The sequence below is a fragment of the Cynocephalus volans genome, chromosome 11 (genome assembly GCF_027409185.1).
Source record: "Cynocephalus volans isolate mCynVol1 chromosome 11, mCynVol1.pri, whole genome shotgun sequence".
In the NCBI taxonomy this organism is placed as follows: domain Eukaryota; kingdom Metazoa; phylum Chordata; class Mammalia; order Dermoptera; family Cynocephalidae; genus Cynocephalus; species Cynocephalus volans.
The window spans coordinates 25,180,279-25,193,749 of record NC_084470.1 but is presented as its reverse complement, the minus strand read 5'-3'; the positions used below and the strand labels follow the sequence as shown (position 1 = coordinate 25,193,749).

Below are 13,471 nucleotides of genomic sequence, written 5' to 3'. Positions count from 1 at the left end.
CCACACACCTACAGCCATCTGATCTTTGACAAAGGCACCAAGCCTATTCACTGGGGAAGGGACTGCCTCTTCAGCAAATGGTGCTGGGATAACTGGATATCAATATGCAGGAGAATGAAACTTGACCCATACCTTTCACCATACACTAAAGTCAACTCAAAATGGATTAAAGAATTAAATATACATCCTGAAACAATAAAACTTCTTAAAGAAAACAAAGGAGAAACACTTCAGGAAGTAGGACTGGGCACAGACTTCATGAATATGACCCGAAAAGCATGGGCAACCAAAGGAAAAATAAACAAATGGGATTATATCAAACTAAAGAGCTTCTGCACAGCAAAAGATACAATTAACAGAGTTAAAAGACAACCAACAGAGTGGGAGAAAATATTTGCAAAATATACATCTGACAAAGGATTAATATCCAGAATATACAAGGAACTCAAACAACTTTACAAGAAAAAAACCAGCAACCCAATTAAAAAATGGGCAAAAGAGCTAAGTAGGCATTTCTCTAAGGAAGATATACAAATGGCCAACAGACATATGAAAAAATGCTCAACATCACTCAGCATCCGGGAAATGCAAATCAAAACTACACTGAGATACCATCTCACCCCAGTTAGGATGGCTAAAATCCAAAAGACTCTGAACAATAAATGCTGGCGAGGCTGCGGAGAAAAAGGAACTCTCATACATTGTTGGTGGGACTGCAAAATGGGGCAGCCTCTGTGGAAAGTGGTATGGAGGTTTCTCAAACAATTGCAGATAGATCTACCATATGACCCAGCTATCCCACTGCTGGGAATATACCCAGAGGAATGGAAATCATCAAGTCGAAGGTATACCTGTTCCCCAATGTTCATTGCAGCACTCTTTACAATAGCCAAGAATTGGAACCAGCCCAAATGTCCATCATCGGATGAGTGGATACGGAAAATGTGGTATATCTACACAATGGAATACTACTCAGCTAGAAAAAACAATGAAATACTGCCATTTGCAACAACATGGATAGACCTTGAGAGAATTATATTAAGTGAAACAAGTCAGGTACAGAAAGAGAAATACCACATGTTCTCACTTATTGGTGGGAGCTAAAAATAAAAATAAATAAATTCACACACGCACACACACAAAAAATGGGGCGGGGGGGGAAGAAGTCATAACAACTACAATTCCTTGAAGTTGATACCACAAGCAAACAGAAAATGGGCCACAATAATCAACCACATTTTATATCGACAAAATAAAATTTTTTTAAAAAAAAAAAAACGGAAAAGAAAAAAGAGAAAAACCAAATAAATAAATAAATAAATAAATAAATAAAACAAGGTTGGTTCTTTAAAAAGACCAACAAAATTGTAATTCCTTAGACAGACGGATTGAGAAAAAGAAAGAACACAAATCGCCAATATCAGGAATAAATGAGGGGTTTATCACTACATTAAAAGGATAACAAGAGAATATTATGAAGAACTTTATGTCAACTAATTTAACAACTAAGACGAAATGGATATATTACTTAAAAATACAAGTTATCAAAACTGACACAGGATGAAACACCAAATATGAACAGCTCTATATCTAATAAAGAAAATTTGTTATTAGAAAAACCACCCCATAGGGCTGGCCCATGGCTCACTTGGGAGAGTGTGGTACTGATAACACCAAGGCCACAGGTTCAGATCCCTATATAGGGATGGCTGGTTAGCTCACTTGAGAGAGCATGGTGCTGACAACACCAAGTCAAGGGTTAAGATCCCCTTACCAGTCATCTTTAAAAAAAAAAAAAAAACTTGTGGGTTATTTTTGTCTTCTATTTTCCAAATTTTCTGAAATTAATATGTATTACTTTTGTAAATAAAAAGCATTTTAAAAACGCCCCATAAAGAAAATTCCAGACCTTCAAACAGTCAAGGAAGAAATAACCATGTTATACAAACTCCTCTAAAAAAACCAAGGAGAGCACTCCCCAACTTGTTTTATGATGCTGGCAAAATCCTAACACCAAAATGGGACAAAAACAATACAAAAAATGAAAATTACATACTAATAGCCCCCCTGAAAAGAGATGCAAAAAATTCTTAATCGAATCTAGTGATAATTATTAATAATAGATAAATTACAGCATAATCAAGTGGGATTGTTCCCATGAATCCAATGTTAAATTTAAGATTTGAAAATTAATGCAATTCACCATAGCAACAGAATAAGGAAGAAAAGCTATATAATAACTTCAATAGAAGTGGAAGAAACATTTGACAAAAGTCAATTTCAATTAATGATAAAAAAAAATCTCAGCAAACTAGGAATAACAACAGGGAGCTTCTTCAATCTGGTAATGAAATCTATGAAAGACCTATAGCTGACATATTTAATGGCGAAATACTGAATGCTTTCCACCTAAGATAGGGAATAAGACAAGAACGTCCAATCTCACCATCTCTATTCTGTAGCACATTGTCCTAGCCATACAAGACAGAAAAAAATAAATAAATAAAAATAAAAGGAAAAAATAAAAGGCATAAGGAAAAGAAAAGGAAATGTAAAATTCTTCTTGCAGATAAAATGATTGCTTATGTAGAAAAACCTAAGGAACTTACTGTACTAAAAGTGAATTTTAGCAAGGTCACAGGGTATAAGACTAATATACAAAAATTAATTATATTATTAGAGATTATCAGCAAATGGCAGAAAAATGAAAATCTAAAAATTTCCATTTACAACACCATAAAATAGGAATAAATTTAACAAAAGACATACAAAGCCTCTACACAGAAAACTACAAAATGCTGCTGAAAGAAACTTTTTTTTTTTTTTTTTTGCAGCTGGCCAATACAGGTGTTATACACCACACTCTAACCAACTAAGCTAACCAGCCAGCCCTTACTGCAGAAAGAAATTAAGGAAGACCTAAATAAATATACATTTCGTGTTAATGGAATAGAATGCTTCATATTGTTAAGATGTTAAGTATCCCCAACTTGATCTATAGAGTCAATGCAATACCAATCTTAATCACTATGTTTTTTTTTGTAGAAACTAACAACTTGATTTTAAAATATACATGGAAAGCAAAGGACATAGAATACCCAAATAATCTTGAAAAAGAAGACTAAAACTAAAGTCTTAAATCTAACATCAAAAGTTACCATACAGCTACAGTAATCAAGACGGAATAGGACAAACATAAAGATAAACAAACAGATAATGGAACAAAACACAGAGTTCAGAAACATACCCATAAAATATGACGATTTGATTTTTTATAAACGTGCCAAAGCCTTTGGTGGAAGGGAAAATCTGTTCAACAAATGGTGGTGGAGCACCTGGATACTATATGGAAAAAAATAAACCCCAGCCCCTACATCACAGTGTAAAGAAAATTAATTTGAAATGGATCACAGACCTTAACATAAAAACTACAAGTATAAAACTTTTAGAAAAAAAAAATTAGAGAATATCTTGGGCGCCTTGGGGAAAACAAAGTCTTCTCTAGACAGGATACAAAAAACAATCACGAGAGAAACATCATTAGTCATCAGGGAACTACAAATTAAAAATCACAATGTGATCCCACGTAAAACTATCAGATGGCTAAAAACCAAATCACTGTCAACATCAAATGCTGGCGACAATGGAACAACTGGAATTCTTATACACTGTTGGTGGGTATGTAAAATTGTAACAATCCTTTTGGGAAAAGGCATAGCAGTTTCTTAAAAAATTAAATACATACACTTCTATAATTCAACAATTCTATTCCTAGATATTTGCCCAACATAAATGAAAAAGTATGCCCATAAAAAGACCTGTATGTTTTTAACAGCTTTATCATTAATAGCCAAAATGAGAAACAGCCTAGGGGTCCATCAATAGGAAAATGAATAAACTGTGGCATATTCAGGCAAAGGACTACTACTCAGCAGTAAAAAGGAATGAACTACTGATATACACTACAACTTGGATGAATCTCAAACATATCATGTTGAGTGAAAACCAAACAAAAAATAGTGCATACTGTATGATGTATATGAAGTTCTAGAACAGGCAAAACAAATACATGGTGGGAGGCATCCAGACAAGATGGCAGAATAGACAGTCCCCAGTGTCACTTTCTCCCACAAATCAACCAATTTACATTTAATAAAAAGCAACAAGAGCCAAGCTGGGGCTGCTAGAGCTCAGGGGAAGAGGAGGAGAGACCTACGGAGTGCATGAAGACGGGAGAAGCCAAGATGAGAGAAAGAACTGCTCCGACTGTTTCAAGCCCCAGCCATGTCTAGGCTGCAGCTGCTGAGTGCACAGAGCAAGAGCTGACAAAAGTGGCCTGCTGTGCTCTTCCTATGAAGTTGCTTGGAGGCGGCAGGGGAGTAGAGGGCCTTGGGGGCCCTCAGGCCAGCAAGACCACTAATAGGGTTCCCAAGAACACATATAGGAGCAAGGAGCCACAACAACTGAAAAAGGAGCCACTCAGAGGTCGGCGAGTTATTGCAAGGGACCAGAGCATGGCCCGTCCCATGGGAAGTGATTGGAGTGTGGGTGGAGGGGGAGATGGATCCCCAGGGGAACAATGGGGCACAGCAAAGACAGCTGACCTGCCCCCCAGTCAGCGCAGGACCCCTCAGTGGAGACTAGTCAGGAATATAGAAATTCAGGGGGAGCAGTTTGCTGAAAAGACTCAGGCCCAGACCAGAGTTTGTACACAAGCCAGGTGTACAGGAACTCACAAAACCCAGAAGTACCTACGAAGTCAACCATTAAAACCTGAGCTGCACAAAAAGCCTTCCCCAGGGAATCAGGAGCAAAGTAGCAATTCAGCTCAACCACAGGGCTCAACTGCTGGTCCCCACAAGAAGTTTCCCCATTTTAGAAGGAAGCAAAGGACAACAAATTAGTTCCAGTGCAGAGTTTAAGTGGTAGGAACAGTGTATAATCCAACACAGAACTGAAAGAAAAAACGAAATACCCAGAGACCAGAAACAAAGTTTGATATTAACTAGTAAAGGTTTCACTTCACCAAAGAACACCTACATGTCCCCCGACACCCACACCTAGCCCAGTGATGACCACCGAGCTGCCGTAGGAAGTGCCCCGGGCTCCCAAGCCAGGGTGGTGGGGGCCGAAGGCTTCAGCCACACATCCCTAACATCTTCATTCAGTAGCAATGACCAAGCACCACTGGAAGTCCCCCAGTCCCCCCTGTAGAAGTGAGGGGAGTGCCATGGACCTCATCCACGTCTCCTCTCCTTCCTCCTCCTCCCACCCTATTTCCTTCCCCCTTCTCCTCTCCCCCTCCCACCCAACTACTCCGCAACAATATCTTAGAATGTAAAAACAGATGGAGCCGGGGACTGACCCTTCCTCCCACATCAAGCACACCGCTACTGCCATGGGGCCTGCATGGAGTCCTAAGGCATGGGGCTGGGGACTGGCCCCTCCTCCCACAACCAGGCAAGGAACATGCCAAAAACACCACTTCCATGTGGGTGGCCCACCACAATAACCACGGATGCTGCAAAAGTGGCTAGACACCACAACCTCTGTGGAGATGGCCTGCCAGCCACTGAAGTGCACTGACACAAGGAGAGTCACCAGTGGAGACCAAAGAAAAGAAGAGGATGTCTCTCTCCATAAAGCCCACTCCAGAGTGACAGAAGAAACATCTGATTTACGATAATAGAGGAGGACTTGATCACACCTGTCTCAGTACTAGACAGATCATCCAGGCAACAAACCAACAGAGGAACAGTTCATCTACCAGATGGAGAGAACAAATCTATGGTTATTAGAGGGGGATGGGGAGGGGGATGGGGAGGGGAATGGGAGAGATTGCATAAGGGGTGTAAAGAATAAGTATGATTTGTAACAATGAATATGCTAATAAAAAATTTAAAAATTAAAACACAAAAAAATAAAATGTCAATTGTATAAACAAATAATGTTAATTGTAGATCTGGGAGGTTAGGTATACTATTCACTGTAAAATTCATTCAACTTTTTTTCTTCACAGTAACATGTGGCAAAAAAAAACCCCAAGCAGATTTTTAAAAGAACCAACTTTTAGAATGAAGAATACACTGAACGAAATTTAAGAGTAATACAAGTTTATTATAGAGAATTAGATATGTGCATAAAAATATTTTAAGGAAGTAGGTAAATAATGTTAGCAATCTCATCAGTGGCCACCACTATTGATATTGTGGCATATTTCCTTCCAGGCAGTCTTTATTTATTTATTTATTTTTTTTAAAAGATGACCGGTAAGGGGATCTTCACCCTTGGCTTGGCGTTGTCAGCACCACGCTCAGCCAGTGAGCTAACCGGCCATCCCTATGTGGGATCCGAACCCGGGGCCTTGGTGTTATCAGCACCACACTCTCCCGAGTGAGCCACGGGCCGGCCCAGGCAGTCTTTATTTTTGAGCATCTTTTTCCTTAAAGAGTTAAGATCACACTGTACATAAAAATCCAAGGTTTCTTTGTTTATTTTGAAGTAAGTTTTTTCTTGCCTTTAAAAAAAATCTTCATAGACACAATTTTTAATGGCTACACAGTATTTCTTTATATGAATGTGCCCCTTTACTACTGGTTATTTAGGTTTTTTTCCACTTTTCTAAGTCAACTATTTGGGAGCACAAATACTGCTTCACATTTCAAATTATTAGGGGATAGTAAAAGTCAGTTGTTAGTATCCTGACTTTCCTATATCAGGGTTCTTGATGTTGATGTATGTTCTGTTGGTTTAGGATCTGTCGAATAGTTTTTTCAGGAAGGGCACATAATGGTATACTTGAGCCCTTGCATATATATTTATTTCTCAAAATTTTTTACATATGAAAGAAAGTTTGACTAAATATGAAATTCATAGGTGACAAACTTTCCCCTCAATTATGTAGGTGCTACTGCCCAGTCTTGGTATTTTAGAACTGCAGGAAAGAGACAAGTTTGGTGTTTTTTGTTGTACATTCTTTTTCTGGGTTAGATGTGCATGGGATTCTTGTAGGACATTTGTTTTCTTCATCCTTGTAATCTAAAAGTGTTTGGGTAAAATATGGTATGGGAATCTCTTCACTCTTCTCTAAGTTTGACTGGAATGCAGTGAACCCTTTTAATCTTTATGTAAATGCTGATCAGCTAGATCAGAAAAGCTTTTTTCAATCTTATATCTGATTATTTTGTTTCAACAATTCTCATTTGTTCTCTGAAACATCTGTACTGTTAGACTGGATCACCAGACTTTCTTGACTTGACAAGTATTTATTGAATACTTAATTCATATGCCAGATAATTTGCTAGGTCTTAAAATGGTGAAAGAAAAAAATCAGTGTAAAATCATGATTAAAAGCATGGGATCTGGGATGAAAATGTCTATGCCTTAGGTGAGTGATCTTGGGCAAACTTAAATTTCTACAAGCCCAATTTTCCTCATCTGTAAAAATGGGAATAATAATAATAATAATATACTTCAAAGGGTCATTGGAAGATTATATAAAATAATCCATGTATAATGCTTGGCAAATGGGTGCTCAATGAACAGTAGATATTGTTATACATGGAACTAACGTTCAAGAGTTCTTCCACCTCTTTTATCTTTGCATCTCTTCATTCTTTTCTACTATATTATATTTTTGTTTCTCAAATATGTCTTCTATAGCATGCATTCCAGTTTTTTTCTGCAATGTTAACTTGAAAACACATTGGTTTAACCATTAATGTTCATTGAGGGCTGATATAAAAATGAAACCAGAATGCAGAATACAAATACTTAGCCTAGCACAGTATGGGTGATCAATAAATATTGGTTCTGTCTAGAATGACAAGGAATTCCTGGACAGGATAGGATATGGTAGGTAGGATTCTCTATATCCCCTCAACGGGTAAACTTAAAACCTCATATGTCTCAATAAACTAACCTTTGTTACACGTTACTTAGGTGCTTAAGGAAAGTTATTACTGAGTTACAAACTCCTAATCAGTATGCCCACTGCTTTATGACAAAGGCTTCACATTTGTTTTAGGCATTCTTTCTATTAAATACAGAGCAATCCCCAAACACAAGCAACAAAATCACGAGGCAGGCTGAGTTTAGGCTTTCCCCATATTTCTATACCATTTCCTTTGAAATCCTCCATAGTAAGATATTTATGATTATGTGTCATGCCCTGCTGACTCCTGATGCCCTTTTAGGCCCTCTGGTATCACGAAGATTTATCTTTGCCCATCCATATCACACAACATAGGCCAATTCTGAACATGAGTGTAGTAAGCCCTTATAGCAACTGCTTAATTTACCACAGTGTCCAATACAGGAATTTCTTATATATCAATGCAAAAGGTCAAGAAAACTAAATACAGAAACTTGCAAAAATGTTTGTCCTTGCACTCCTGGAATCAATTTCTGCTTTCTTTATATACTAACATTTTAAATGGCACTTCTAAAGCTTTTAGAGGCACCTAGATTTTTACATCCTAATATTTAACCTCCAAGCTAAATGTTTACATATGTCTTCATTATTATAAAAAATAGAATGAAACTTTCAGGGGTTGAATAGAGGAGAATAACAAGGACACTAACATTCTATTGATAACAAGCTGAGGGTTTTGATGTGTAATTACTTATCTGCACATATAAGCACCTATCTGATAATAAAGAGGTCAAGGACAGAATCTCACAAACCTGCATAAGATAATCAGCAATGTATTCCGTTTTCAGGCAGTACACATTCTGGGCAGCAGCTTCTGCTACGTTAAATCCTGAGTCATCTGGTTTCAGTTTATTAAAGTCAGAAAAGAGATGAGTGGCCTCTTTAAATAAAGGTACAGAATGACCAGGTAGCACCTAATAAAAAACAAGAAGAATCAACCTACCAGTGTCCCAAAGAAGTTCAACTGTATAACATGTACTTAAGGATTTCCAACTCAAAAAGTAGAAAAAATGAAAAACTGATCACAGCAAGCTTGGTTAGATGATAATTCATGTAAAAATTCAGTAAATTTATTCAATACAAACCTTTGCTCCTCCTGACTGAAGAAGGCGTTTGAACCCTGCTTCTCGGGACTGATCAACATGTAAAATAACCTTCCACCCGCTAAATGCCCCCTACAAATAAAAAATAATCAGTGTTGAAAACACTTGGCAAATAAATGACAAAACAATACAGATAATGCATAATTTTATCTGTAGACTCAGTTTTACATCAACAAAAATCTTATAACCATTACTTTTGCCACAGTATAATTGTCTCTGGTCAGAATACTCTGAAACACAGATATGGTATCTGGTACACAGTAAGTAATAAATACTTGAGGAATGAAAGAAAATGACTTAATGATTAGGTAACAATAAAACAAAATAGCTTGGTTTACGTTTAGTCTTTTCCAGTATTTTTTTCTTACAATTAATCAATGACAGCTTAAAACACAACTTCTTAGATTAGATAAGCCTTCGTTGCATTTCTCATGAGAATGTTTGCAAATTAGAAGTATAAAATATTTAAGTAGGAAATAATTAACAAAAGCCAGTGAAATTACTCTGAAAGAAAGGGATTCAAGGCTAGCAAAGTATTGGAGATATTAGAGAACCTGGAATACAACATGAAAGATTAAATAACAGCTTTATTGAGATGTAATTCCCATAACATATGGTTAATGGGTTTTTTTTAAATGTTAAAAATAAAATACAAAGGATTACAAAGAAAACTATTTGTTGAAGGTTATCAAAACATTAACAAATTTGTGATATAATAATAGATGTGCTTTATATTAATGTACTAAATCACATAACCTAGTGGAGGGTCCAAGAACTACCATAATCTTAAAGTAGTAATAAACATAAACTGTATTTCAAGATACTTACAATTATAATGCAAAACAAAAATATCTGATTTCTGTTGGTACAAAGTCACAGGTAACTGTTGAGAGACTTGTGATTTGTTGCCTAGACTTATAATTAAAGAAAATGCTAACTTACAATTAGAGGTTAGTAAAAATAAGGATGTATTTTTTCCTCCATCCGAAGTATTTAAACTTCCTGAATTTGATCTACAAACTCCTTTGGGAAAGTCTGTGGATCCAGGTTAAGAACCCCTGAAACTAGATTCAGCTAGATGCTGAAAAGATTCTTTGGAAAGAAATACAGTATGGGTCACATTTTATATACATAAATTATTTTTTAAAAAGCCATCAACATTATACATATCTTACTATCAAACATCATTAGAAGACCTAGGAATTAACATTAAACTCAATTTAGAATACCCAAACCAAGTATATCAATCAAGGGATAAAAGACAAGTAAAATGTTTATTTGGCCAAGCACATTCTCTTAAAAAAAAAAATCTGGAATAGATACAATATTGAATGCCATTTATATTACCCATATAATTATATACTCATATGTTAATACCTCAATAATGCCTGACTCTTGTCTTTGCTGGATTTTTTTCCTCCATCTCATTGCTGCAAGTGCTAGTCTTCGTTGCTGTATACTGATTCCAGTCAAAACATCAAGTATGGAACTACTTCCCCATTCATAGTCTTCTTCCTAGAGAATTAATTCAACGAACTTTTGAGTTCCTACAATACGGGGAGCCACTGTGCTGCATACAAGTTTCTGTCCTCAAGAAGCCCACAGTCTAATAAGAGTTAAAGCTATACATTCAACTGTTATAAATACAAAGAGTACTTGAATAAGCATTTTATGAGCATGGAGGAAATGTAGATTAATTTGACTTCATATAAAAGTCAAGTATACCTGGCTTTTTATTAGAGATTAGAAAAATATCGCATACATTTCTAAGAAACAGAATGTTAACTACATCTTGGCAATTGTTAGTATTTAGATTACTGTACTTGGCTTCACTTGCTATAAGACTAGCACAGTGTTCTCTATCTTTTGTATCCAAATTATAACAAACCAAGTTCAGATGAACAGGAAATTTTGAACAAGGATTTAGTACTGAGATAGCAAAGAATTTTTATTAATTATATTAGATCTGATAATGGCACAGAAGGACACATTCTCAGAGAAGGTATGTACTGACAGCTTGATTATTTGTCTATGAAAGAGATCCCCTAAGGGACCCCGATTGAAAACTTCAAAAACTAGATGGTAGATACTACTGTGATAGTCAGGTAAGAACCAAAATACTCCAAATAATTAGTTTAATATTTAATGGGCTAGTAGTAAAGATAAAAGCTGCTAATAAGATAATCTTGAAACTTTTTAATGTTAAGAGAATGTAATTTCAATTAAGAAATACTAACATTCAAATTAAATAATTTAAAAAGTGAATAAAACAATCTGGCTGTGTGATCTGTATTTTTTTTTTTTTCCTTTGTTATTGAGAACCTTATGAAGTTGATACAATCTAACTGGTCATATTTGTTATTTCCATTACATGAACGGTCAGTGTATGTGCTGGAATCTAAGACATTTAAAGAAAAATAATCCTTCTTTTGAACGTGGATACACACCTGCACAAAGTGTCCAGCAGTCCTGCATGCTTCAAGGTAGGAGCGATGAAGCACCCACTTCCCAGCTGCCACTGAGGCTAAATATTTCTCATTTCGAAGTGGTTGTCCCACAACAATGTGTGTACAGTTGGGATCAAAGCACTGCTTCTCTATCACTAATCCACCTTAAATAGAGAAAAATTGGTTATACTTTATTGATTCTTAACTTCTTTCTAGGAAAAAATGTAATCTCTACTATGCAAAGAATTATTTATAAACAAAATGCACCAAATTATCTAAACCAAAAAAAAAAAAACCCTGAATGATAATTGGTTTACATTTTTGTAAAATACTGTTAATATTTATTATGAAAATTTAAAACAAAAGTGCATAAAATAGTAACATGAACCCATATACACTGGCTACCTAGTCCAAAATTATTAAAATTTTAACATCCTTACTTCAGTCTACTCCCATTTTTTTGCTTAACTATTTTAAAGCAAATTCCAGACATCATGTCACTTAACCCCTATGTATTTAAGTATGCATCTCTAAAATATGGGGAAATTTACTAATACAGCCACAATGCCATTATCAGATCTAACATAATTAATAAAGATTCTTTGCTATCTCCGTACTAAACCATTGTTCAAAATTTCCTATTTGTCTGAACTTGGTTTGTCATAATTAGGATACAAAAAGAAAGAATATAAACAAGGTCCACATATTGAAGTTGGTTATGTTTCTTAAGTCTCTCTGAACTACCTCAGCAATTTTCAAGCACTAAGTATGGGTAATCAAGGAAATAAAGTAAAAAGGGGGTATCTGCAGACTTAAAGCAGAAGGAAATTTTTTGTGAGTGGAGATAAGCTCAGCAGACCAACGCAGAAGCTTGGGAGGAAAACACACACACTAGGTAAATAAGAGATGAAGCAGCAAGTGGGAAAAAGTAGTAACTAAAACCTCTCCTCAGACATACACATATGAAGCCTGACTTTGAGGAAAGGAGGCATAAGTAAATATAAGCTTATGTAAAGCATAGCTTTTGATTTGTAGCTTATAGATTAACTGGACTATGGTCAGGCAGAGTTGTATCAAGAATGTGATAAGATTTTAACAAAACATTAAAACTCTAGTCATGATTTACAAATTACTACTCTAATAATAATAACAGCAACACTTACTTTATGCCAGCACTAACTTTATACCAGTGCTCCAGATTACTAACTCATTTAATCCTCACAATCTATGAAGGTAGATGACTATTATCTGCATTTTACACATGAGTTAACAGGTACAGAGTAACTTACCCAGGATCACAAAGTGACAAAAGAACAAGAAGGTAAAAATCCCATTCTAATATCACTATCCAGTGCTATACAACAAATTTATTCTGTAACCCACACGTAGACTAATTGATTAATGTATATTAATTTGCCACAGTTGCTTCATTTTTATTTATTTATTTATTTATTTATTATTTTTATTGAATCAAAATTGATTATACATATTTTGGGGGCTCAACGTTGAGATATGTTGATCAAATCAATATTACTAGCATATATATTGTTACAAATCATAATTATTCTTTATGCCCCTTGTCCAATGAAGGTTTGGACACAATATCTATTACAATGTCTCTCTACATTCTGATATCAGAAACCCTCTAGAATCAGATTCTCAATTCCAGCACAGTCTGTACTCATCTGCATCTATTTTCTGCTCTCCTCTAGACAAATTCTTTGCTAATTGCTACTACCTTGCCCAGTTTGCAGAGATGGAAATATCTATAGGGGATGCTTGAAGCCTTTCATTTTGGTGAGTTTTGGGTAAAACTTAGCAATTCTGACTATAACCCCATCTAACTTATCCAAGAAAAGAAATATAAAATTTCCAAGAAAAGAAATATAACTTCTCAAGTGTACAACTGTATTTCAGAAATCTTTTAAAAAATCTGTATCACAGTTCTCCAAATCCTTAAAAGGACAGCACTAAATAACATTTCATCT

General features: G+C 35.6%; 1 protein-coding gene across 6 annotated transcripts in view; it reads right to left on the bottom strand.

Moving 5' to 3' along the window:
* Positions 1-13,471, bottom strand: part of TOPBP1 (DNA topoisomerase II binding protein 1) — a 68,583-nt gene that overhangs the window by 13,226 nt on the left and 41,886 nt on the right. For all 6 annotated transcript variants that reach the window (XM_063114796.1, XM_063114797.1, XM_063114799.1 and 3 more), the window contains 4 exons: positions 11,484-11,647; positions 10,414-10,551; positions 9,019-9,108; positions 8,686-8,847 (listed from right to left, as the gene is read on the bottom strand). In XM_063114796.1, coding sequence (XP_062970866.1) covers positions 8,686-8,847; positions 9,019-9,108; positions 10,414-10,551; positions 11,484-11,647 — 554 coding nt within the window. The remainder of the gene's footprint in view (positions 1-8,685; positions 8,848-9,018; positions 9,109-10,413; positions 10,552-11,483; positions 11,648-13,471) is intronic.